Source organism: Myotis daubentonii, chromosome 9 (genome assembly GCF_963259705.1).
Source record: "Myotis daubentonii chromosome 9, mMyoDau2.1, whole genome shotgun sequence".
NCBI lineage: Eukaryota > Metazoa > Chordata > Mammalia > Chiroptera > Vespertilionidae > Myotis > Myotis daubentonii.
The window spans coordinates 44,468,078-44,494,238 of record NC_081848.1 but is presented as its reverse complement, the minus strand read 5'-3'; the positions used below and the strand labels follow the sequence as shown (position 1 = coordinate 44,494,238).

General features: G+C 37.4%; 2 protein-coding genes and 1 pseudogene across 2 annotated transcripts; 1 reads left to right on the top strand and 2 right to left on the bottom strand.

Moving 5' to 3' along the window:
* Positions 1-4,302: 4,302 nt before the first annotated feature.
* LOC132242102 (olfactory receptor 51F2-like) lies at positions 4,303-5,245 on the top strand (annotated as a pseudogene).
* A 7,886-nt stretch (positions 5,246-13,131) lies between these two features.
* On the bottom strand, positions 13,132-14,082 carry LOC132242100 (olfactory receptor 51F2-like). Its single transcript, XM_059711015.1, has one exon. It carries the CDS (start codon positions 14,080-14,082, stop codon positions 13,132-13,134), a length of 951 nt encoding a protein of 316 aa, XP_059566998.1.
* Positions 14,083-22,151: 8,069 nt separating this feature from the next.
* LOC132242101 (olfactory receptor 51F2-like) lies at positions 22,152-23,105 on the bottom strand. Its single transcript, XM_059711016.1, has one exon. It carries the CDS (start codon positions 23,094-23,096, stop codon positions 22,152-22,154), a length of 945 nt encoding a protein of 314 aa, XP_059566999.1. The 5' UTR covers positions 23,097-23,105.
* Positions 23,106-26,161: the final 3,056 nt, after the last annotated feature.

Below are 26,161 nucleotides of genomic sequence, written 5' to 3'. Positions count from 1 at the left end.
CTAGCCTTCAGGATTTGGCTGACACTGGCTCTCTGACATGTCCTGAGGGGTCCCAGATTGTGAAAGGTCAGTCATACTGCAATAAAATAGTTAACATAAGATTTCTATGCAAGTTCTACAAAATAAGTTTTCCAAACTCACCAGCAATATTTATTCCCCCTGTAAAACATACTGACTGATGTTTTAGTAGCTAGTTTAATACTCATAGCTCATTGTCTGTGTCCTCAGTGCCCCCAGTAAGTGCACTATAGGCTACTTGTTGTTTTTTTTCCAATCATAATTATTGTAATGGAAATTTATACAGAATATCAAATATGGTTTATGAAAGGAGGATAATATGGAATTCCAATTTGCAGAACTACATTAAAAGGCCCTAACTCTACATCAAATGATTATTAATAAATCACATATATAAGTTTTAGGTTGAAAGAAAATGTTCTGTGTAGGTTAAAATTATTTTTATGACTTGTATATGAAACCAACTTTATTAACTAGCTAACCTAACCATCAACCAAATAGAGTTGAATAAATGACTTCTGTTTTGCTTGTTTATATAATTCTCTTTTCTAAAGCATGAAATAGATATTCAAGAGTAAGGAATAAATTAACTCAACCACTGACTATGTGTTAAGCACTGTGTTCATGAATAAATGGCAGGTAAATAAAACATGTTTGCTTTCACCTGAACAGCAAGACAAAATAAGATAATGTACATGAAATTACTTGGTAAACATTAATCACTATACAGATGTTAATTAATGTACTCCTTGAGAACCTACCTGGAAGTTGCTTCCACTTGACCCCCCCATTCTGTCTGATTTTCCTTCTTTTATTAAAAAGGGAACCCCCATGCAGCCCCCTGATTTTTCATTTCTATTTTACTGCTTGTTCCTGATTGTTAAATCCATTTGCTCATGTTAACAAACATTTAATATATATGTACTGTATACCTGAAATTATGCTACTAACTGGATATACTTTCAAAGCATCTGCCATTCCACATAGTTACACACACACACACACACACACACACACACACACACACACACACACACTATTTAATAGATTATTTATAAGAAACACATAGTAGAATAAAATTCAGAACTGGATTCTGGGACTTCTTTTAAATGTTGTGTATCCAATGTTTAAAATAATGGTTCAGTTTTATTTTTAATTAAAACATGTAAACACAGAGTCAGAGTGTCATTATGGTTTTTTTCTTTGCTTGTTTTCCCCCCCACTTCTCTGAGCATCCACATTTCCTGGTGCCAACTAACTCACCCAGGGGGGCAGACAGGTGAAGCACAACAGAATGGTGCATAAATCCCCCACGGGTATTTTCATTTCAATTATGTAAACAGCAACATCATCCTGGTCCCTTATAAAAATTTTCCATTCATAGTGGTAAATTGATGACCTTCCCTTAACTCACTCTAATAAGGGTAAGAGAAGTCTAAAGGCCAAGGCAAGTAGCTGCTCTCAGATCAGAAATGGTACTTGTTTGTGTCTAGAATAAGATGTGTCTGGTGACTTGAAGCTGCACCATGGGTAATTTAGCTTAGGTAAACAAGAGAAAAAAAATTTTGGAAGTGAAGTTAATGACAATAATTCACCTTGTTGTCTGGCATTGTTCTTTCAGCATCTATATTTTTATCCCTTCTAATTATCTACATCTTGAAAGGTAAGACCCTCCCCTCTTATCACTGGTCTCTGATCTCTAAACCCTCCATGCTTCTGATTATACTTACTCTCCACTGTTTGGTTCACTTCCATGAGCCTGGTACCTATTAAGAAATTCCAAATCCCAAAAATACTACAATTTGTCAGTCACAAAATAGTCCTGGAAATGTAAAGTACAGCATAGGGAATATAGTCAATAATATTATAATAACTATGTATGGTATCAGGTGGGTACTGGAAATATTGGGAGGACACTTTGTAAAGTATCTGATGCTCTAACCACTATGTTGTACAACTGAAACTAATACAAAAATATTGAATGTAAACTGTAATTAAAAATAAAATTAAAGAAAAGAAATTCCAAATCCCATATAAATGTTTTGTTTTCATCTATTTAGTTAATCATAGCAAAAACTGTGCTTCTTGTCAAAGGAACTAATAAGTTATTTATCTCTAATAACCATAGGATATAGCAATATGCTCTAGGTTTTTTTTAGTACAATAAGAAATAAGGTCAATTTCAAATTTAAGTAATTAAGCACAATATCTCATATGTACTATATTAATCTGTTTATAAATATCTATTACCTTGAAAATAAAATGTTATTTTGAGGGTTAAGTACATAAAATTAACACTTATTACCTAATTATTGAAATAAGAAGTTATTGAAGGAATTATTGATATATATATATATTATGCACACTAGCAGTAGTGGCTGTTATCACTATTAGTAATTTCTGAGAAATTAAATTGTTAATTTAAAGGAAAGGAAGTATTTTGTGTTTAAATAAATAATGGCAAATGAACCTTTTACCTAACCACTCTCCACCATGTAAGAGTGCAGTTTTCTTTTAGTTCAACAATCCTTACTAATCTTTGTTATTTTATTGATTAAAAACAATTGTTTTAATTAATATTCCTTTGCTGATGGTAAAATCAAATATTCTTCCTGTATTACTAGCAGTTCTTCTTTGGGAAATTCCATTTTAATATATTTTACTCATTTTTTATTATCTTTTTTTTCTGTTTTACATTAAGCATTTTATTCAACTGAGTGTTGTATGTGCTTTAATTGTGTCTCCCAGTTCATAATTATCCTTTTTATTCTGTGTAACTAAAGGGTTATTTTAAACAATAAAATAATTCCTTGTATTTTATCAAATCAAATATATCAATCTGTAAATCTATGATTTATATTTTTCATGTTATCATTAGAAAATTCTTTCTCACTCAAGGATTATATAAATATTTTCCTGATTTTTAAAAACTTCTCACCTGAAGGATATGTCTTCACTGATTTTAAAGAGGAAGGAAGGGAGAGAGAAAAACAAACATCGATGTGAAAGAGAAACCTATTGCTTGCCTCCCATATGTGTGCGACCAGGAATCAAATCCACAACCTAGGTAGGTGCCCTGGCTGGAATCAAACCTTTTGGTATAGGGACAATGCTTCAAGCTACTGAGCTACCCAGCCACAACTTACCTGATTTTAATTTAAATTACGTGTGGTTTATACATGAGTAAACATTTAACCATCAGGAAATAATATAAATATATATTGTGGTGTATGCTTTCTCATATTTTTCCAAATGGAATTTACCCAACTCCATTTACTCAATAACTTATTCTATTACTGCTGGTTTGTGGAGCTTCCTTCACATTTCACTACGTGTTCATGGAGGCCTCTCCCTGTGCTTTTAACTCTGTCCCGGGGTTGCATTTGTTTCCAAAGAGGTACTAAATTCTTGTAATTCTATTGGGAGTGAATTCTTATGTATGTAGTCTCTGAGAATAGATGGTTCCCTGCTACGTTAAAATGAATTTCCACTTCAAATCTGAGCTTAATTGTTCTAAAATTCCAAGGCAAAATTAGTGAATTATTTGTTTAGACCAAGTCATACTCTCCTGGTTAAATAGAATATTTCAGGAAAAGCAAATAAAATGTAAGTCAATTAGCAAGAACATATTCAATATCTATGAAAAGCAAAAAACTCTACTAAGCAACTAGCTAAAAATAACCCCTTCTTCTCATGAGACCATATTAATAAGTACAAACTTATAATCCAGTTGAGGTATAAAAATATAACAAATTATTGATGAGTACAAGATATTAAGTGGCAAGCACCAAATAAATGTAGCTAAGTAATTTGAACTTAATTAAATATCTTATTTCAGTGATGAATCTCACAGATATAATATTGAATGAAAGAAGCAGATACAAATTATATAGATAGATAGACAGACAGACAGACAGACAGGTAGATAGATAGATGATAGATAGATAGATAGATAGATAGATAGATAGATAGATAGATAGATAGATATCAAGATGAAGAATGGAGAAAAGTATTTATGCTAATAGAAGTCATGAGAATGGTTACTATAGAAGAGGACATTGATGACATTGATGAGGATGAAGTGTTATGAAGTCTCCTGGGTTGGTGGTAATGTTTTATCAGTTGATCTTGGAAGGTGTTACAGGAGTGTATACAAATGTCAAATTTCATTGAGCTGGACTCTAAAGTTCTGTGAACTAAATGTATATCAACTAAAAATAATTTTGAAATTCTAAATTTAGAAAGTCAAGATCTTACAAGAGAATTCTGCCTCTTCAGACCGTAATGTCATTCTACCATAACTCTACTCTCCCTACCTTCCTCTTGACTGGAGTCCCTGGACTTGAATGGGCCCATGCCTGGATCTCCATCCCCTTCTGCTGCCTCTATTTAACTGCCCTCTCTGGGAATACCTTGATCCTATTTATAGTCCTCACTGAGCCCAGCCTCCATGAGCCTATGTACTATTTCCTCTCCATGTTGTCCACCACTGACATTGGCTTGTGCATCTCTACACTGGTAACAGTACTGGGAATATTCTGGGTCAATGCACGGGAAATCAGCTTGAATGCTTGCTTATCACAGATGTTCTTCATTCACCTCTTCACTTTCATGGAATCCTCAGTGCTCCTGGCTATGGCCTTTGATCGTTTTGTGGCCATTTCTAACCCCCTGAGATATGCTACCATTCTAACTCATGCAAGCATTGCACAAACTGGCATGGCAGTCATTACCAGGGGACTGTCATTCTGACACCACTAGTCTTACTTCTTAAGCATCTATCATTCTGCCACAGCCACGTGCTCCATCACTCCTACTGCTTCCACCCTGATGTGATGAAGCTCTCGTGTTCAGATACAAAAATCAATAGTGCACTTGAACTATTTGCAATTATCTCTACTGCTGGAGTGGACTCTATCTTTAGTCTGCTTTCCTAAGTCTTGATCATTCGCTCAGTTCTCAACATTGCATCCCCAGAGGAGAGGAAAAGGCCTTCAGCACCTGCATTTCTCATATCACTGCTGTGGCCATATTCTACATCCCTTTGATCAGCCTATCTTTTGTTCACAGATTTGGAAAACATGCTCCACCCTTTGTGCCCACACTCATTGCTAATTTGTACTTGCTTATTCCCCCTGTGATGAATCCCATCATCTATAGTGTGAAAACAAAGCAGATTCAAAAAGTTATGCTCAAACTTCTCTGTTCCAAGAGAACTCATATTTAACAGTCATTGCTCCCTTAAAAACCCATCTCAAAGTCAATGAAAATTTATCACAAATCAGAGTTATAAACCTATGCAATTTTAGAGTTGTATGGAACTAGAAATTATCCAAATTAAACATATCTACAATGTAGCTAATCCTAGTTAAAGTAATCATTTTCTAGACCAAAATACTAATTTAGATTCTCACTGCCTCTCAGTTGCCCTATTCCCATAAATGACTAACTGACCTCCCATCTCTATGCTGTTTCTGCCAAAAACTGCCTGTCATTCATTTTGAATTAACTTTCCAAATATCCAGCTCAAATAAAATTTAAAAACAAGCCAATAAGCATCTCTTCCATGTTTATTTCTCATCCTACAACTAAATAAAGCATTAACTCTTGTTTGTGATAAAGTCCTCCACAATTTAAGTTCAACTTTCCTTTAAAATTTGATCTACCTATTTCTTTTTTCACCTACTCTGCAGTCTAAGAAAACGAGTCTGCTAACTGCTTCATCATGCAGCTTTCCTAATAGTGGGCTTTACTCTTGACCTCAACCTTGACACCCACTCCTTCACCTTGAAATACTACACGTGCAAAGGCTCATCTTTTAAATATCTTCTCATTAAATTTTCATGACTGCTTCAATTATATCTGATCTTTCCTTCTCATAATTTGCCTGTTATGGTGATTTCTCTGTATCTATTTCTTTTTCCTTTATGTGTTTTTGACCATATTTTGTATATACATACTAGTAGTAGTTCTGGTATTACTTCCATAAAGCAATAAATTCCCTAAATTAAAAAATGTCTGTGTTTTCTCTGATGCTGCTACAATACCTGAAGTATATCTTCCACATAGCAGATAGTCAATGATAGCTGTTAAATTGAACGGAACATAAGAGACTATCAAATAGTCAGCCATCTGAATAATTTCAGTGATAAGTCATTCAATTCAATGTTTGGCATGTGTAACATAAGAAATTTTTCTTATAACTGATTTCAGCTTTTCTGTCTATATTATCTAGCAATTGATCATAGCTCTGACTTCCCAAACCATATAGGCAAAGGCCAATTTTGGGGCCTGAGGTCTCAATCTCAGGAACTTACCCCTGTTTGCATAAAGCCTAATTTGACTAAGAATAATTCAACTCTTTTTTTTCATGAATAAATGTTTTTCAGAACTATTAAGTAATTTTTAAAAATTTTTCAGGTGTCAAAGATAAATACTAATGCTTACTCAGTCTTTGCTCCTGCATCATATAAATCTGTATTTTCTTTCTATTATAACAACAATATATCTCTTCTTCTTCATTCTTAGACCTAGTCTAGGACACTAAAATCTTTTAACTAAATCAATTTTCTTATAGGTTTCTTGCTCTCCAATCTCGTCCCTTTTCCTCCTATTTTTTCATAAAAACAATCAGGGAAAAAAAGGTTTTCAAATTTAATTTTAGTTATATGAGAAATAATAAATATAATTTCATTAATGAGAGATTTTATAGAAAAGACCAAAGTCCTCCTTGATATATTCCCTCAAGTCCAATCTTTCTAATTTCTCCATAGCAAATCACTTCATAAGTTTGACATTTATCTCACCTTTTTATGCATTTATATCAATAGGAATGGGAAATATAAAATTTAAAGCAAAATTTATCAATTGTATTTCAGACAGCAACAAAATTCCTCAGGGATACTTTGCCTTTATTTCAAAAACTACATTAAAACCAACAAGAGAAACTTGCTCTCATTACTCAAAACTCCTACATATCTCACTCACTTCTTTACAAAGAATGATAAGACTGTGTAACACTTTACCACATGAGGCATCACCAGCTCAAAGTTTTGTGGCCATTAAAGTAGAACTAATAAAACCAAGCACATACTCCCAAATTATATTCTTATTCATCTTCCAATACAACACATATTGAGCATCTATGATAAGCCAGGTATTATTAGGACAGATATTAAGATCATAGGAATGAATAAGATTAGCTTCTTGCTTTAAGTTAGCTTAATGAGGAATATAACTTGAAAAAATGTAATGTCATTAAAAATTTTTATTATAGACTAGGGGCCCGGTGCACGAAATTCGTGCACTGGGTGTGTGTGGGCGGGGGGAGTGTCCCTCAGCCAAGCCTGCCCCCTCTCACATACTGGGAGCCCTCAGGCGTTGACCCCCATCACCCTCCAATCGCAGGATCGGCCCCTTGCCCAGGCCTGACGCCTCTGATAGAGGCATCAGGCCTGGGCAGGGGACCCTCATTTCCCCCCATCACTGGTTCTGCCCCCAGCCCAGGCCTGATGCCTCGGCCAGAGGCGTCGACGCCCAACACCCTCCGATCGCCTGATCGGCCCCTTGCCCAGGCCTGACGCCTCAGCCAGAGGTGTCAGGCTTGGACAGGGGACCCCCATCTCCCCCTGATCACTGACTCTGGCCCCCGCCCAGGCCTGAGGCCTCTGGCCCAGGAATCATGCCTGGGCAGGGGACCCCCATCTCCCTCTGATCGCTTGCTCCACCCCCCGCCCAAGCCTGACGCCTCTGACCCAGGCTTCAGGCCTGGGCAAGGGGACCATCATATCCCCCCAATCCCCGGCTCCGCCCCCCACCCAGGCCTGATGCCTCAGCCAGAGGAGTTGACCCTCATCACCCTCCGATCACCAATCACCGGATCGGCCCCTTGACCAGGCCTGAGGCCTCTGGCAGAGGCGTCAGGCCTGGGCAGGGGACCCCCAGCTCCCTGCAGTTGCAGGCTCTGCCCCTGCCCAGGCCTAACACCTCTGGCCTAGGCGTCCGGCTCAGGCAGCGGGGACCCGCAGCTGCAGCGGCCCCGCGATCATGGGCTTCGCTTTAGGCCCAGGCAAGGGACCCCTAGCTCCTGGGACTGCCAGCTTCGACCGTGCCCAGCTCCCATCGCTGGCTCCACCCCTACTTCCTGCTATCACTGGCCAGGGCGGCAAAGGCGCCTGATTCTCCGATCACCCCCCAGCTCTTAGCTCCCCCCTGGGTTTCCGATCACTGTCAGTGGCAGGGGGCTTCTTCCTGCTTTCCCTTTCGCCTCCCTGCATTGTGCCTACATATGCAAATTAACCGCCATCTTGTTGGCAGTTAACTGCCAATCTTAGTTGGCAGTTAATTTGCATATAGCCCTGATTAGCCAATGAAAAGGGTATCGTCGTACGCCAATTACCATTTTTCTCTTTTATTAGATAGGATATGCCCTCTTTCAAGAAAACCCAATAAAGGACACATACATTGAAAAATTTAAATTATAAAAACTTACTAATCTATTAATCTACTCTTTAGGAATGCCCAATGAAATATCCTAATATTATGGAAATGTTAGTAACATTTTGAAAGCATGAATGACAATGGCTAAAATGAACACTTTGCCCATTAGACCAAGCTTCCAAATATATACTTCAAAGAACTGCTATCTCTCTGACCTGATTTGTTTTCTTAAAGTATACATAATAAAGAATTAAGTTTTGTTTAATCTTAGACTAAATTAGATGTTGTGATCTAGGATTCTTACATACTAGAGGCCCAATACATGAAATCCATGCACTGGTAGGGTCCCTAGCAGCTGCCGGCTGCCAGCTGAGTACTCCCTCCCTTCACCCAGTCGTCTGCCACCACCACCAGCCAGGGCCTCCCTCCCTTCCCCCAGTTGTCCCTGCCCCTGGTTAAACTCTTGGATGAACTCCCAGTAGAGGGGACAAGTTGCATACTATGCTCTTATTATATAGGATAATTTAATTACCATTGATTCATTCATTCATTTATTGAGTGTCTACTTTTGCTGAAAATTGCACAATATGGTAGTGTGGCAGAGACAAATAAGATATTGTCATGATTAGTGAAATAAAATATGTAGATAAGAAAGTAAGCATTGAGGACACATTTGTAATACCTTAACTAATAATAATAAAAAAAAAAAGAAAGTAAGCAATCAAAATCTGAAGTATTTGTGTGATGTATTACAATATCTATACTAAAAATAGACAAACATGTAAATTGACCATCCCTCTGATACACCCAGAGCCAAACAGGAGTGAGTATGCAAATTAAGCCAACAAAGATGGAGGGCCTGTGGGTAGCACGCACGCACGCGCAAAGTGGCTGGGGGTGGGGCAGGACAGAGAGCAGAGCAGGAGAGCAGGCGGAGAGCAGGCGGCTTGGGGGGCTTGGCAGACTGGCTGGGGTCCCAAGGACACCACTGGAGTGTCCAGTCCTGTCACCCCAGCCTGGAGACAGCTGAAGTTCCTGGTCCTTTTGGTTTCTGCAGCCCCTGAATTGGAAGCGGAAACCAAGAGCACAGGGAGCACCAAGAATGCTGGGTATCGTAGTTCTGGTGGCAGACATGTTTCGGTATCTCCTAGACCAGAGGTTCTCAATCTGTTGGTTGCAACCCATTAAACGGTCGAACGACCCTATCAAAGAGGTCTCCTAAAACCATCGGAAAACACATATATAATTACATATTGTTTTTGTGATTAATCACTATACTTTAACTATGTTCAATTTGTAAAAATGAAATTGTGGGTTGCCACAACATGAGGAACTGTATTAAAGGGGCACAGCATTAGGAAGATTGAGAACTACTGTCCTAGACACTAGAGCAAAGTGAGCCTAGAGCAAGTTACTGTTGTGGGTGGGGGATGGAGGGAAAGCAAAGGTTAGAGACATAAGTAAAGTCAGAGTGTCGAAAAAAAATTAAAAGGAAAATATCCAGCAACTTCTAGGAATCTCTACCAATGGAGCAAAGAAAAAAAAAAGACCTCTATTATTCTGTGAGCACCAAACCAAACTACTGGGTTGGGGTCTCAGACAATTCGCTTGCAAATCATATGATTGCAAAGACAGACAGAAACTCCCAGATTGGAGCAGTCTCCCTGGAGGGCTCCCAGATTGGAGAGGGTGCAGGTCAGCCTGAGGGACCCACCCCCCATGCACGAATTTCATGCACTGGGCCCCTAGTATACAATATAAGCAGAAGGAGTAATAAGAACATATAAGAAGAATGTATAATCCAACCTGGAATGATCAGGAAACAATTGCAATGTGTTGTTTGAAGTACAAAATCAAGAAGTGAAGAGATCAATTTCAAAATGGCAGCAAGAGGAGATCTGTGAACATGCTCCCCAGGGAAAGTACTATAATAGCAAAAATCATATGTAGATACAGGTATATACATTTAAAGCCTCTGGAAATTGCCCTAAAGTCATATAGCAAATGAAAAACCATTTATTTAAGAAAATCTGTTAAATCACTGTAAGAACAGTCATTGTTCACTTGAATTGCAGCCAGCTTTCACCCTCACTCTCCCCCACCCCTGCCCCGCCCCACCCCAGCTCAACACATTGATAGCTCCACTCCTAGTAGGTATAGTCAAGGACACAGGGCTTCCTTCCCCACTATCTTACCCCACCTCCATTCCCACCAGCTCCTTAGTGTTAGGCTATAGTATCTCCCAGGAAGGTCAGACTATAGTATTTCTCATTCCCCATACCCAGCTCTAATTGTGGAAGTTAAATTCAGGTGAGTGCAGTCAAGAAATCAGTGGCTTCATCCAACCAGCCCTACTCATATGGCAGAGACTCAATTCCAGGCATGACAGTCAGAGAATACTGGGGACCCCAATCACCATCCTCCCAGCTTCTATCATAAGGCAGAGCTGCAAGCTGAAAAGTTGAAAGGACTGTATGCTCTCTTTTCTAGTGCCATGCATATAAAGCAGGGGTTTAGCTCCAAGAAAAGTAAGCCATGGTGAAATTAAATTATAAATTAATAACAAAAATTTGGAAATTTGAAAATTAAACAACACATTCATAATCAATTGTCCAAAAAAGAAATCACAAAGGAAATCAGAAATTTTTGAGATAGATGAATGAAAATGTGAGGTCAAATGAAAGAGTGCTTATAGGAAAATTTATAGCCTTAAATGCTTATATTGAATAAAGAAATATCTAAAATCAATTACCTAAACCTCCACTTTAATATTCTGAGGGGAGGGGGAAAAACTAAAATCAAGAAAAAGAAAAAAATAATAATGATTGTATTGGTGGAAATTAATGAAATAGAGAATTGGAAAAAAAACAATAAATATGATCAAGAAAACCAAAAGTTTGTTTCTTTGCATAAATTGACAGCTGGTTTTAAAATACATATTGAATTTTAAGACACCTAGTGCTGGGACTGACCAGCAGACCCTGAGCAATGGATGAATAATTACTCTGACACATGCTTCTGTGAAAGAGAGGGCTAAGGGACTGCCTGGCTAAAGAAACCAGACAGCCCTATTCACCTGCCTCCTTAGGAATTTACTGTAGCAAAAGCTTGAACTAAAATTAACCTCTAGATCAGGGGTCCTCAAACTTTTTAAACAGGGTGCCAGTTCACTGTCCCTAAGACCGTTAGAGGGCCAGACTATAGTTTAAAAAAAAAAAAAAACCATGAACAAATTCCTATGCACACTGCACATATCTTATTTTGAAGTAAAAAAAAAAAAAAAAAAAAAAAAAAGGGAACAAATACAATATTTGTATTTGCATGTGGCCCGCGGGCCGTAGTTTGAGGGCCCCTGCTCTAGATACTCTCAGCAGGGTAAAGTATTCTTGAGAAAACATATGCATCTGTAGTGTTCTTTAGACAAGGGCATGTCTAAAGACTAAACATAGAGATTCCAGTAAAACATCCGGGGTTTCAGACTTGTTTGGAAAAGTCAAGGTCCCCGACCTTTCGGAGAATCCTACGTGCAGACTTTAAAACCAAATCCCATGCTTCCCCACAACCCAGAATAGCCAAAATCATCTTGGGGGAAGGGGGGAAAGCAAAGTTGGAGGATTCACATTTAACAATTTCAAATTTGACTACAAAGCTATAGTCATCCAGACAGTGTGGTTCTGCATAGGATAGATATAGACACCAATGCAATAGAATTGAGAATGCAAAAATAAACTTTCACATTTCTTGTTGAGTTTTTTAAAAAAAATATTTTTTAAATTTATTTCAGAGAGGAACCATGAATCTGTTTGATTCCCAGTCAGGACACATGCCATGGCTGCAAGCTCAATCCTCAGTAGGGGCCATGCAAGAGGCAGCCTATTAATCATCTCTCTTATCATTGATGTTTCTATTTCTCTCCCTATCCCTCCTCTCTGAAATAAATAAAAATATTTTTTAAATAATCTAAAATTTACAATAGCAATAGTTGCACAACTCTGTAAATAGTGAAAACATTAAACTTTTACATATTAAATGGGTAAATTATACTATCTGTGAATTAAATTATAATAAAACTGTCACATTAAAAATAAACAAAAATGACTGGACATTACATAAGGAAGGTGGGGCGAGCACATATGCCCAAATTACTCGTACCTTTAAAAAAAGAAGAAAATATGTTTGGGAGAAAGATAAATTAGTAGTAACACCAGAATATAAATAAAAATATAATCAGCAATCTATAAATTTGGGGAATCTGTGAAATGTAGAACAAAGATTAAAAAAAAAACATTGATAGATGAAACTGTAGCCCAAAATAAGTACAGGAGAATATTGAAGGGGAAGAGGAGGCTACTCGAAGACATGCTCTAAATTCTGAGTGTTGGGTTAGAGAATTCTAGCGAAATCTCAAGTCATTTTACTTCTCTTCCTCAAACCTAACTTAGCTCTATTTGTGCCATATTTTAGGTCACAGAGAAACATGCCTATCTGAAAAAAAAAATAGTGATAGAGAATTTTGACCTTAAATTTATTTCTGTAGCCCCCAGCCTTCTTACTTAAAGTTAGAGAGATCTTTAGGGATGCTTCAATCCAAGTATAAGACTCAACATTTTAACTCCTATAAGTGGCATTTTACTCATCATTTAATGACCAGAAATAGGAAATTAAAAAACCCAGCTAGTTCTTTGCTGCACTGGGATGGAGAACTTTCAGCACAGTCCTGCGTATCTGTTTGGTCTTCACACTGTAGATAATGGGGTTCATCACGGGGGGGATCAGCAGATAGGCATTGGCGATCATAGTATGTACATATGGTGGGGCCTGTTTCCCAAATCTGTGAACAAAGGACAAACTGATCAATGGGATATAGAATAGAGCAACGGCCCCAATATGGGAGATGCATGTGTTGAAGGCTTTCTTCCTTTCTTCTGAGGATGCAATGCTGAGGACAGTTTTAATGATCAAAGCATAAGAAAGGATGATAAAGACCAAGTCTACTCCAGCAGTGGTGATCAGGGCAGTCAATCCAACTGCACTATTAATCCTGGTGTCTGTGCATGAGAGCTTCATCACATCGGGGTGGAAACAATAGGAGTGGTGAAGCACATGGTTGTGACAATAGGATAGTCTTTTCAGAAGCAACACCAAAGGAGTCTGTATTAGTGTCCCTCTGGTGATAATTGCTACTCCACTCTGTGCTATTTTAAGATCAGTTAAGATAGAGGCATATCTAAGAGGATTAGAAATGGCCACAAAATGATCAAAAGCCATGGCCAACAGCACTGAGGATTCCATGACAGTGAAGAGTTTAATAAAGAACATCTGTGACAAGCAGGCATTAAAGCTGATCTTCCGGGCATTGAGCCAGAATATACCCAACATGGTGACTAGGGTGGATATGGACAGGCCGAGGTCAGTGGTGGACAGCAGGGAGAGGGAATAATACATGGGTTTGTGGAGGCCGGGCTGAGTGACAACGGCAAAGAGAATCAGGCTGTTTCCCGAGAGGGCAGTTATATAGAGAAGGCAGAAGGGAATGGAGATCCAGATGTGGACGGCTTCCAGCCCAGGAGCACCAGTTAGCAGGAAAATGATGGAGGGGGATGTGACATTCTGGAACATTGACATGTTGAACTCAAACTGCAGAATCTTAATCTGAGTATCCTGCAATGATAAATCATATTTCTCTAAAATGCAGTCAACTTTAAATTAATTATTTCACCACATACACATTTATAAAAGATAATCTCTATATTATATAAAAAGCTCATAAAGATTGGTTTTAAAAAAGAAAACAAAGATTACATCTAATCAAGGAGCATAAAATAGGAAACGAACAATTATGTGAGGATACAGACCTTGTACACAAACAAATCTAATAGAGGCCTACTTTATTTGAATTCACATGTCTGTTCAAGGAGGTTTATACCCATTCACTTCCTGATTTCACTTGGTCAACAGTCAATAAGTATTTGTTGAAATATGTCTATAGAGTTGTACAAAATTTTAGATGAACAGCAAACAATATATGCAGTGATTCAATTTAGTCAATAAAGTAAGTTAACTTCCAGTGACCAAAGAGAAATCTTCTCTTTATCACCTGAGTACTTTCTGTCAATCAGGTTGATTATATCTAATCATAATGAAGAGCTAACATTTGTTGAGCCCCTACTATCTATTAGATGTTGTGATAATATCCTGTATGAACATACATTATATTTACAATCTCATAACTTGAACTGTACCTAATTAATTTTCATCCACATAACCAGTATAAACAATCAAGACAATGACAATCAGGACTATTTGAGTATAGAGAGTCTCCAAGGTCAGTATTATAAATATTTTGATGTTATGAACTTTTAATTGACACCCCAAATTAATTTTTTAGGATTACATATCCTAAACTGATGGGTTCAAGCATGGACTGATATACATATCAACTGAACAACCCACAGGATGTGTTACTAAACAGTGTGTGTGTGGAATTCTCTATCTCTGAAGTAATGATAATATATATACTGCATAGAATTATTGTGAGGATTAAATTACTTAATGTGTGTGAAAAACTTGGCTATCTCACTGTAATGTAAAAAATCACCAAATATTTGGTATTGTCACTTTTAAAAATTAAAGTTAACATTACACCATAATTTCTTTCACTTCATTTTCCACTTTTATTTGCATGTCCCTTATACTTATCCACATGCCTTATGATCTGATAGCAGAGAGAAAATATAGATATATTATCCATCTGACTTAGACAATGTCCCCTGATTAATATTTTCTTTATGTGGTCCCTTCTTCCTCCACATCTATGACTTTCTCAACCTTTCTTAATTCCTTCTTTAATGAGAATAACTCTATGCTTCTTTTCAAAGACAACACTACCACCCGGCTTCTCAATCACTTTTGGAATTTTAGTTTAACATTAAATTATTGGGTACATGTTATAATCCATACAATAGGGATACAGAAGCAAATTAGACATGGCACCTGCCCTCAAGGATATTAGTAGATAGTGAAGAAAATGAATGCGTAAACAGACAAGTAAAATGCAGTATGATATACACACAAAGGCTTTGTGTTTAAAATACAGAGGTTGTATATATGAAAAACTTGTGTGGAGAAGATCAATAAAGGCTATCTTAAGGACATGAAGACAACTTGTGCAGGAGATGATAGGTAAAAATCTCCATGAAGAAATTCTAAGCATGTCCACGGTAAGTGGATTTCGGTATTCTACAATGCCACTATAGCGTGAGATACAGTGTGTTAAAAGGTAGTGTTTGAAGGTAACAGGGATCCAATATGGAATTATCTTTAAGATAGTAAAGAATGTGGAAATTATTTAAACACTGAAAAAAGAATGAATATAAGATCTCTTTCGGCTCCAGGAAGTAACTCCAACATTTTTTGTTTTTTCTTTGATTTATATTTCTTTTCATTTGTAACATTAGCATAGTTTGTAAATATGCCAACTTCATTTTCAAGCTAAACACAATGTAAAACAAAAAACAAACACAAACACACAATAAAAAAACAAAACAATCCTCTCTTATTAACCCTGCTTCCCTGTAGCATGAATATCCTTTGTTTAACCAACAATTTATTGAACATTTGTTTATCCTCATTTCCCTGATGGTTCACACCTATAGTTGAAATCTGGCTTCTTTTTAGACTGAAACATACTCTGTCGCATTAGTTCTCTGTTGCTGCATGAAAACTAGCACAAATGCATGACTTAAAATAAGACACCTCCCTTATCTCACATTTCAGTAAGTCAGACATCTGACACAACATGAATAGGATCTCTGCTCAGGATCTCACATTGAGCTCCTTGTGGTGTAGGACTGAGGTCTCCGTTTTCTTGCTGTTGTGGGCTGGGGGTAGCTCTTAGCTCCCAGCCATGTTGTTCTGTCACAACATGATATTTGCATCTTCTACTCCAGTAGAGGAATCTCTCTGCTGTTTCTTGACTCTTTAAAAGGCTCAAATGATTAGGTCAGTCTAATCCAGCATAATTTCCTTTTGATTAACTCAAAGTCAAATAATTAGGGACCTTATTTACATCTGTAAACTCCCCTTGCTATACAATATAACATAATCACAGACGTGATACCCCATCACATTCATAGGTTCACTCACACTCAAGTTGTGGATTTTATACTGGACAAGGACTTAGGGGGCAAGAACCTGAGGGCCCTTTTAGAATTGTGCCTACACAACTATCTATGTCCCTCTGTAGATTCAGATCTTACCTAGCCTTTGATTGACCATCCCTATCATCCAATTCCATCACCTCCATTTTATATAAAACTCTCATTAGTTTTTGCAGGAACTGCAGCAATATTCTCTTAAGTAATGTCCCTGTCCTGAGTTGCAAGTGTTTACAAATTTTCCATATTGACATGAGCATCTCAAAAGCACATCTTCACATCCCTCCTTATACAGAGCTCTTCACTGCCTTCAGCAAAAAATTAAAATTCTTTATCTCTTTACAACAGCAGTCAAGGATCTTCCCAATCTCACCAAAACCTACTATTACTGCTACCTAACCTCTTCCCAAATAAATATAGACAACATGGTATTTTCCTACTTCATCAAACTACCAAATGTAGCAAGTTCTTTCACAATGCTGTCCTCTGCTTTATTCACGTATTTCCCACTCTTTGAATGAGCCTAAGTTCTAAATTCTAAAGACTCATTATTTTCTCCTTTGGTCCTTTTATCGATTCAACATTAATTTGTTTACATCTGGAAGCATTTTGTGGCATCTCCTTCTCTATGTCAAGTCAGAAGGAAATGCTCCTTCCACTGGAGTCACATTCTTTTTTGTTTATTCATCTGGCATAGAAGTTGTTCCATTGTATGATCATAGTTTTTTAAAAATATGCCTCTTCCACTAACATAAGGAACTAGCAGGTAGATAATTGCTTATTTATGATTTATTCCCAGTACCGTTGCAATGTATTGTGCAGTGTGAGAAGATGATAGATAGTTTTTGATACAATTTAAATCCAAGACTTGTTATTTGCTCCATTGGTACATTTATCAAGTCAACATTAATTTGAATTGACCAAAAACTCTAGAAATATATCAGGATCTCAACACATTTCTGATTTGATCATCTAATTCATGTCATGAAGCCTAAAGTTACACATGTGACTATTGGAAGAATCTCACTGAACTCTCATTCTCACAGAATGAATACTGTGTGTGTTGGTTTGGTTTTTCTTTGTTTTTTTTAAATATATTTTTTAATTTATTTCAAAGAAGAAGGAAGGAGAGAGAGATAGAAGCATCAATGAGAGAATCATCACCAATTGGCTGCTTTCTGCACACCCCCTACTGGAGATCAAGCTGGCAACCTGGGCATGTACCCTGACCAAGCATCAAACCATGACCTCCTGGTTCATAGGTCAACATTCAACCACCAAGCCTCAACAGCCTGGCTGTGTTGATTTTTTTGACTGCCAAATATGCCTTAGCATTTTAAGGTAAATTTTGATGTGCCTCCTTTTTTATCATTATTCTCTCCTTCTATGAAGATAATATTTCAGTCCCACTCTAGGAGCATGCTGCAGGTTCTGTGCAGGAATACTTTGAGTTGTCTCTCTCCCCTGAACTAGAAAGCCATTAATATGTTTATAGGGTAGGCTAACCTAGGTTTAAATGGTGGCTCTGCCACCAATTAGCTTGGTTTTCCAAATAAGCACATTAGAATCTAGTTCTGTGAAACTGGAAGTTTACCAAAAGCATTAATGTTTAAGTATTAAATGAGATAGCATTTATAAAGCATTTAGCCTGCTAACTAGTACATGGGAGGCATTTAATAGTAGTAAGTGTGGATGAGAATGATGTGGGTGGTAGACGGGGGCAGTAAAGCCAGCTGCTCTTAGGTGATGATTTTGAAATGTGGCACAACCAACCAGAAAACTCACAAATGCAAGGGCAGGCGGAGGACTTTCTAAACATCAAGACATATGGCACACAGATCAAAGAAACCCAATCAGTTAGACTATAGTGTCCCCAAATACAGATTTCAGGGAAAAGCTTCCTACAGTTTTCTCTAGGCACTCATGAGAGCTCATCGCAGTTAATGCATCTTTCCCATTCTTAAAGGAAACCAGTATGTGTAAAGTCTGATGTTTTCCCTGAATGCAGTAGTTTTACTTACAAAGTATGAAGATGTGATCTTTCCTGCCCTGTTTTCCAGAAAGGGCCTCAGGAGCGGGGGAAGTGTTTTCTTCAGGGATAGGTGGTATATATAAGCACCGTAACCCAGACTGCCTGAAATCTCTTAATCAGAAAACCCCTAGGAAATAGTAGAACTATTCTAATGCAGGAATCTCTATCGGCAAAGCTTGGGAGCAAGGGTAGCTTTCCTTTTATGTTTTTCTTTTCCTGTTCACAGTATCCCATTCTCTTTCTTTTGCCGTGTGTGTGTGTGTGTGTGTGTGTGTGTTTGTATGTATTTGTGTACATCTTCACATATTGCCTGAGAATGCTGCTTAAGATTTTCTTTTTTGATTGGCAAAAATCTTCATGTAGAGGATTATTTTTAAAAAATTGAAAAACTTTAAAAGTACATTAAAATTAATAGGCAGTATCAAGTTTAGATATAGAAATAATCATAATGAAAATGTGTAAATATCCCCCTACTTAATTTTTATTGTTGTTTAAGACTTTACTTTTTAGAGCAGTTTTAAGTTCACAGCAAAATTAAAAAGAAAATACAAGGAATGCCCAAATACACCTTGCCCCCACACATACATAGCTTTCCCCAATAGAACCATCCCGCCCACCATATGGTACATTTGTTACAACTAATTAACCTATTTGGATACATCATTATCACTCAAAGTCCACAGGTCACCTGAGAGCTCCCTTTTCTTAAATTCTGACTCTTAAACCACCCCTGAGTTTCTTGCACTGAAACTACTGAGCCAATGTAAATAACTATTTTTGGAAATATATATTTATTTAAATGCCTCTATCCTCCCTCTGGGAATTCTTTTCTATAACCAGACCAACCAGGAACATATGAATAGACAGCTCCCAGTATTAAGTCTCATATCTATTGCTATCACAACATGCATTGGATCGCAGTTCTTTTTTAAGGTGGAAGAATTAAGGCTAAAATTAGAAAACTGAGGCTCAGAGGAATCATGTTCTCACATTCACCCAACGAGTCAATAGCAGATTTAGGAACTGAATTTTCCCCTTTCTGACTCCAAATGCCATGTTTTCTACCAGTCCTTACTTTAAAAGAACTCAATTTTTTAAAAACTGTGGAATGAATGAATATGAGCTCATGACTGTATTCTATATTTGTAAAAACTTTTAAACATTGCAGCAAGTATTTTTAAGTTAACATAATAAATGAATCAGTTGAATATCTACTACTGAGTTAACCAATTTCTGAGCTGTTGGTTTTATAAACTATCTGAATATCATACAGTCCCTGATGCATTCAGAAAATATTTCAATGCACTAAACACTGACATCATGCAAAGAAAAATTATTCGGTGTGGAAGGGGAAGTTATTCAACCCTATCCTGTGCTTTTTGAAAAGCCATCCCAGGAAGCAGCAGTCTTTATTTATTTACTTACTTACTTACTCATTTTTTAAAAATAAATTTGATGTATAATACTGTGTATATTTAAGATGTAGTGTGTGTTGCTTTGCTACATTTATATATTATAATATGATTTCTAATGTACCAATATTTATTACATTAATAATTATAGCATAATATTATTGTCTATATCCATTATACTGGGTAGTAGATCTCTATTACTTTTTTACAACTCATTATACGTTTGTTCCCTTAAACACCATCACTCTTTTCCACCTCCTACTCCCCAGTAATCACCATTTTATGCTGTTTTTTAAACGTTTAGCTTTTTTAGATTCTACATATAAGTGAAATCATACAGTCTTGCCTTTCTCTCTCTCATTTATCTTACTTAGCATAGTGTTAAGATCCACTCATGTGGTCACAAATGGGAGAATATATTCCTTTTTCATGTGTGAACAATATTCTATTGTGTATATGTACCACGTTTTTCTTATCCATTCAACCATTGATGAATATTTGGGTCATCTTCATATCTTGGTTATTGTGAATAATGCTGCAATAAACATGAGAGTGTATATATCTCTTTGAAATCCTGTTTTCATTTCCTTTGGGTGGAAAGGCTGGATTATAGGGTATAAGTGGAATTACTGGATTATATAGTAGGTTTATTTTTAAATTTTTGAGGAAACTCATTGTTTTCTATAGTAGTTGGACCAATTTATAATCCCACCATCAATATATAAGGGTTTCCTTTTCACCACATCCTTGCCAGAAGATACTTGAGCAGATAGTCTTTTAAATTGAGAGAGAAGAGAGAAAGATTATCTCAATCTCACAACCTTAAAAAATAAAAATAAAAAGTCTTTCTGTTCTAAGGTCAGGGAAACAAGCCCTGCCCAATCTTGTCCTCTTAAACCATCTCCAAAGATGTTCTCTTTTGCAGGAGTATTCATGAGGAGTTCTCAGGAAGACAGAGCAACCAGATTTAAGAAAGAAAACCTTTATGAAGAATCCAGAAGCTGCCTGGTGAGAGACATTTACCCAGCAGGAACACAAATTCCTAGGAGAGAACTCTAAATAGCTGTGTCCTGCTAACCTTTGTGCCCCAAATGACAGAGTATGAAGGGCAATTTTTTTTCAGTCTAACTCAGTCTACTTCCCCAAAGGATAGTCCTAGAGATTACTTTCAATTCCAATTCTTATTCAATAGCAATTCGATCCTGAACAGCTGCAAGTCAAAGCTTTAATAGGGCAAAAGTAAGGGACAAATGGTGTTAATGAATTTCCCATGTGTTTGCTCACCAGTGGTTTGCCAGTATCACCGCAATCATAAGACATAGAACCAGGTAGGAACGGATTTGCTCAGCTTTTCTTTTATGATTATGAATATGTTCTAAAACTTTTTGTGGTGACAGTTGCACAACTCTGTGAATATAATAAAAAAACCATTCAATTTTGCACATTTTATTGATGAATTGTGTTGTGTGTGAATTCTATCACAATAACAATACTGTTACAACAAAAACAAAGATGAATTCAAGATTATAAGGCAAGTGGAGAGAGCACACATGCCCAAACTACTTTCACCCAAGAATGGGGAGAATTTGAGTTGAAATAAAGATTAAATTAGTAGTATCACTGGATAACAGCATAATTAGTCATCTATAAATTTTGGAAAATTCATTAAAAATAGAACAAATGATGAAATAACATTGATAGATGAAACTACAGCTGAAATTTTATACAGGAACATACTGAAGGGAAAGTGGAAGGTATTGAAAGGGATATTCCAAGTGTTGAAATAGAACTCCATTTGAAAATATGTGGAATACAATGAACAAAATATGAGGAATCTAATTTAATGAACAAAATAAACTAATGAACAAAGTAGAAACAGAGGCATGGATACATGGAACAGACTGAGAGCTGTCAGAGGTGGGTTGAGTGGCTGGATGAAAGAAGGTAAAGTCATTAGTAAATTACCAGTTCCTCACAATAGACTGGAAGCATATAGAAACATGCTTTTTCAAGGTATGGTTGTAACTCATATTGGTAGATGATAAAATATAAGTTAGAGAGGACTTTGTAAAGATATGGTAATCTAAAAATTACCTAAATTAGCTTAGAAAGAAATGTTTTGAGCACAGCCTTACGAATTTGCTTGGTCTTTACACTGTAGATTATGGGATTCATTACAGGAGGGATAAGTAGATAGACATTGGCAATGAGAGTGTGCACAAGGGGAGGGGTGTGCTTCCCAAATCTATGCACCAGTGACAAGCTGATCATGGGGATGTAGAAAATGGCAACAGCACTTATGTGTGAGACACAGGTTCCAAAGGCCTTTTTCCTTTCCTCTGGGGAGGCAATGCTGAGCACAGAGTGGATGATCAGAACATACGAGAGGAGGATCAAGACAGAGTCCACGCCAGCATTAGAGATAACAATGGACAGGCCAAATGCGCTGTTGATCTTGGTGTCCGTGCATGAAAGCTTCATCACATCTGGGTAGAAACAATAGGAATGGTGCAGAACATGACTACGGCAGAAGGACAGACGTTTAAGGAGCAGAAGTAAAGGCACTAGAGCTGTTGTTCCCCTAATAACTACTGCAAAGCCCACTTTGATGATCCGTGCATTGGTTAAGATCGTGGCGTATCTCAGCGGGTTACAGATGGCGATGAAGCGGTCAAAGGCCATCGCCAGGAGTACTGAGGACTCCATGAAGGTGAAACCGTGGATAAAGAACATTTGGCCAACGCAGGCGTCAAAGCTGATTTCTCGAGCATTAAACCAGAAAATACCCAGTATGGTGACCAGTGTGGAAAGGCACAGTCCTAGGTCCGTGCAGGATAGCATAGAGAGGAAATAGTACATGGGTTCATGAAGGCTGGACTCAGTGATGATGACAAACAAGATCATTCCATTCCCAGAGATGGCAACGGCATAGAGACAACAGAATGGGATAGAGATCCAGGCATGGTAAGTTTCAAAACCAGGGATGCCCGTAAGGAGGAAAACTGCAGGGTGGGAGATGCTCTGATTGGAGGATGGCATGATGAGTGAAGGAAGTAGCTTTCCCTAGGGAAAGAAACGCATATCCTGTAAAAATAGGGAAGAAAATCATTTTCATTCTCTTCTATATATTGCATAAAGTACGTTCACTATGAACCTTGTCCTGTTCTTCAGCGGAAGTGAAATGCATACCCAGATATTTTTTTCTTAGATTTAGAGTTAATCTAGGGAAAGAGACAGACCACTAAACTGTATGACAACACCTGGGCTTTAGAAGATTCCCACATGTTATATCTAGGCTTCAACATATTTCCATCTATGTATGAAACAGGGGGCTACATAGATGATGGTAACATTTTCTAGTTTTACCGTCTATGTTCATGGGCAAATAGGCTAGTTCTGGGCAATCATACAACAACACAAAAGGCAATTCATCCTGCTTTTGTTTACTTATCAGTTTCCAAGACAAAAACTCTTAAGAGGATATTAAGATGTATAAGTCCTTCGGAACCCAATGAAAATAAGATAATAAAGATAATATTCAATATTCATCAGAAAATTCAATCAGAAAAATACTTCTAATTGAACAAATACAAAACAACTATTGGTTTAAAAAAAACTACTGGTAAATATTGGGAAAGAAAGAATTAAAATTATTCAAATAGCCCTAGCTGGTTTGGCTCAATGGATAGAGCATCAGCCTGCCAAATGAAGGGTCCCCAGTTCAATTCCAGCCAAGGGCACATGGGGATGTGCAGGAGGCAGAATCAATGATTCTCTCTCATCGTTGATATTGTTATCTTTCTTTCCCTCTCCCTTCCCCTCTGAAGTCAATAAGGATATATTTTTTAAATTATTCAAATAGACCACAGTGAGTGATAGATATGATATTAAAGTGTTTAATGTTTAAGCTGTGAACCTGGTATTATTTAAGGAAAATTCTCACTGAAGACAGATGGCCTAAAGGTAAGCTCAACAAGAACAATGAAACTCATTGGAAGCTCTCAAATATCAATTGGAGAAGATATCTCAAAGGTTTCTTTTTGTTCCATTTTTGCCAAAGGGCATTGAAAATATATTGGGGCAGGGAGTTCCCTAAGAAGCCATCACTGCTTGAGGATAGGAGCATGTATTCAGCCAGATCAAGAAATTGATAGGATGAAAGAAGTTCCTTATATTCATTCTTGTACTAGCTTTTCAGCCACCCTATTTTTATCTACAGAAAGAATGCTTAGTTTTTAAAGCCTGTGTTCCTCTTCCAATCACTGATGCATGCTGTCTCTCAACAAATATGTATATATCTACCAAGTGGTACTGTGTACAATGGACAGAACTAGAATTTGACATGATACTTCAAGAAGGTTCATACATGACTCTGAAAAGAAAATATCTGAGTGTAAGTTAACTTGGAGAGTCTCATTTCAACCCCTCCTCCCCCTCAATGAGCAGGCAGTGGCTTCAACTTGAGTGAAAATAACTGGTTACAGGAGATGTGACCAAGAAGGTATTTCTCTGGGTATCTGAAGAAATGTTCAATATAGAAAGCCTCTTGAGAACTCACTAAAAATTTAATGGCTGGAAAGCTTGGCCTGAGACAATGCAAAAAGTATATATAATTCACAGGTTTAGGGTGAGCACTTGGACATCAGTTGTAAGACAAGCCTCCCTTTTTCACCTGCGACATACATGCAAGAACCTCACTGATGGCCCCCTGATAACGTCTTGAGAGTTGTCAAAGTGGTGTCTGGATTGAAGTCACAGGAGTGGCAAAAATACCTGGGAGTAATAAAATCTAAGGGAAAGGAGGTCTGAGGAAACATCCCTGGGCAATAGCAGTATTTAAGGAAAAGACAAAATAAGTATCTACTGTTAAGGCTGCAGAGGCATATGCCCTAGCCTGTTTGGCTCAGTGGATAGAGCATCAGTCTGTGGACTGATGGGTCCAGGGTTCGATTCCACTCAAGGGCATATGCCCAGATTTCAGACTTGATCCCCAGTAAGGGGCATGCAGGAAGCAGCCCATCTATGATTCTCTCTCATCACTGATGTTTCTATCTCTCTCTCCCTCTCCCGTCCTCTCTGAAATTAATAAAAATCAAAATAATAACTTTTAAAAAAGTTTGCAGAGGCATAGCCTCTAAGGTGAAAATGACCCCCAGCAACACACAAGGACTTCATTAGTTTCTCCCAGACCTGTGACTTCAGAGCCAGAAAAAAACACCTAGCACAATAGCATCTAAGAGTATGGGCTGAATAAAAAAAGGAATTGCATCTAATCATAGTTATAGACCCCAGACACTTACTATCAGGCACATATTGTGATTCCTGATATGTGGCTTTCTCAAATTAGGTGTAAAAGTCATGTAAACAAATTGACATATATTAAAAGAGGAGACAACAAACTAACAGTATTCTTATTAATCTGGTATTTATCCTTGATGCTAGGACTTTGCTTAGACATGGTGATAAAAACAGTTTTTTTCTAGATAAAGTATTAAGGACCTTTAAAACCTATCTTCTTTATTTTAAAGATGAGGAAGCAGGTTTTCAAGTTAAGGCTCTTTTTATTATAGCAAATAAACTTATAGACCCCAGTGGATTAGCTAAGTGTCCAAGTTAGCCTTAATTTTATTTTATTTTTTTCCGAGAAGAAGGGAGAGAGAGATAGAAACATCAATGATGAGAGAGAAACATTGATCACCTTCCTCCTGCGCACCCCTGCTGGCCCGCAACCCATGTGTCCTTCACTGGAATCCAACCCAGGACCTTCTAGTCCACAGTTCGACGCTCTATCCATTGAGCCAAAAAAGCTAGGGCATATCTAGCCTTCTTTTGGAAAAAAATCCTAATAATGCATTAAATACTCCCTAAGTACACAACAATTTTCTTTATTATATCTCTTTCTCAGAATCCTTTCCACAACTCTGCGGGATCCTCCTGGAATCTCTTTTCAGTTCCACTTATATAATCAAAGCAACATAGAAGGACTATTCCAATGCAGGAAACTCTATTAGCTAGGCTTCTGGGCAGGAAAAACTTCTGTTTTTTGTTTGTTTTTTATTTGTTTATTTTTAATTCTATGATTTTGAAACCACCCTTGAGTATGT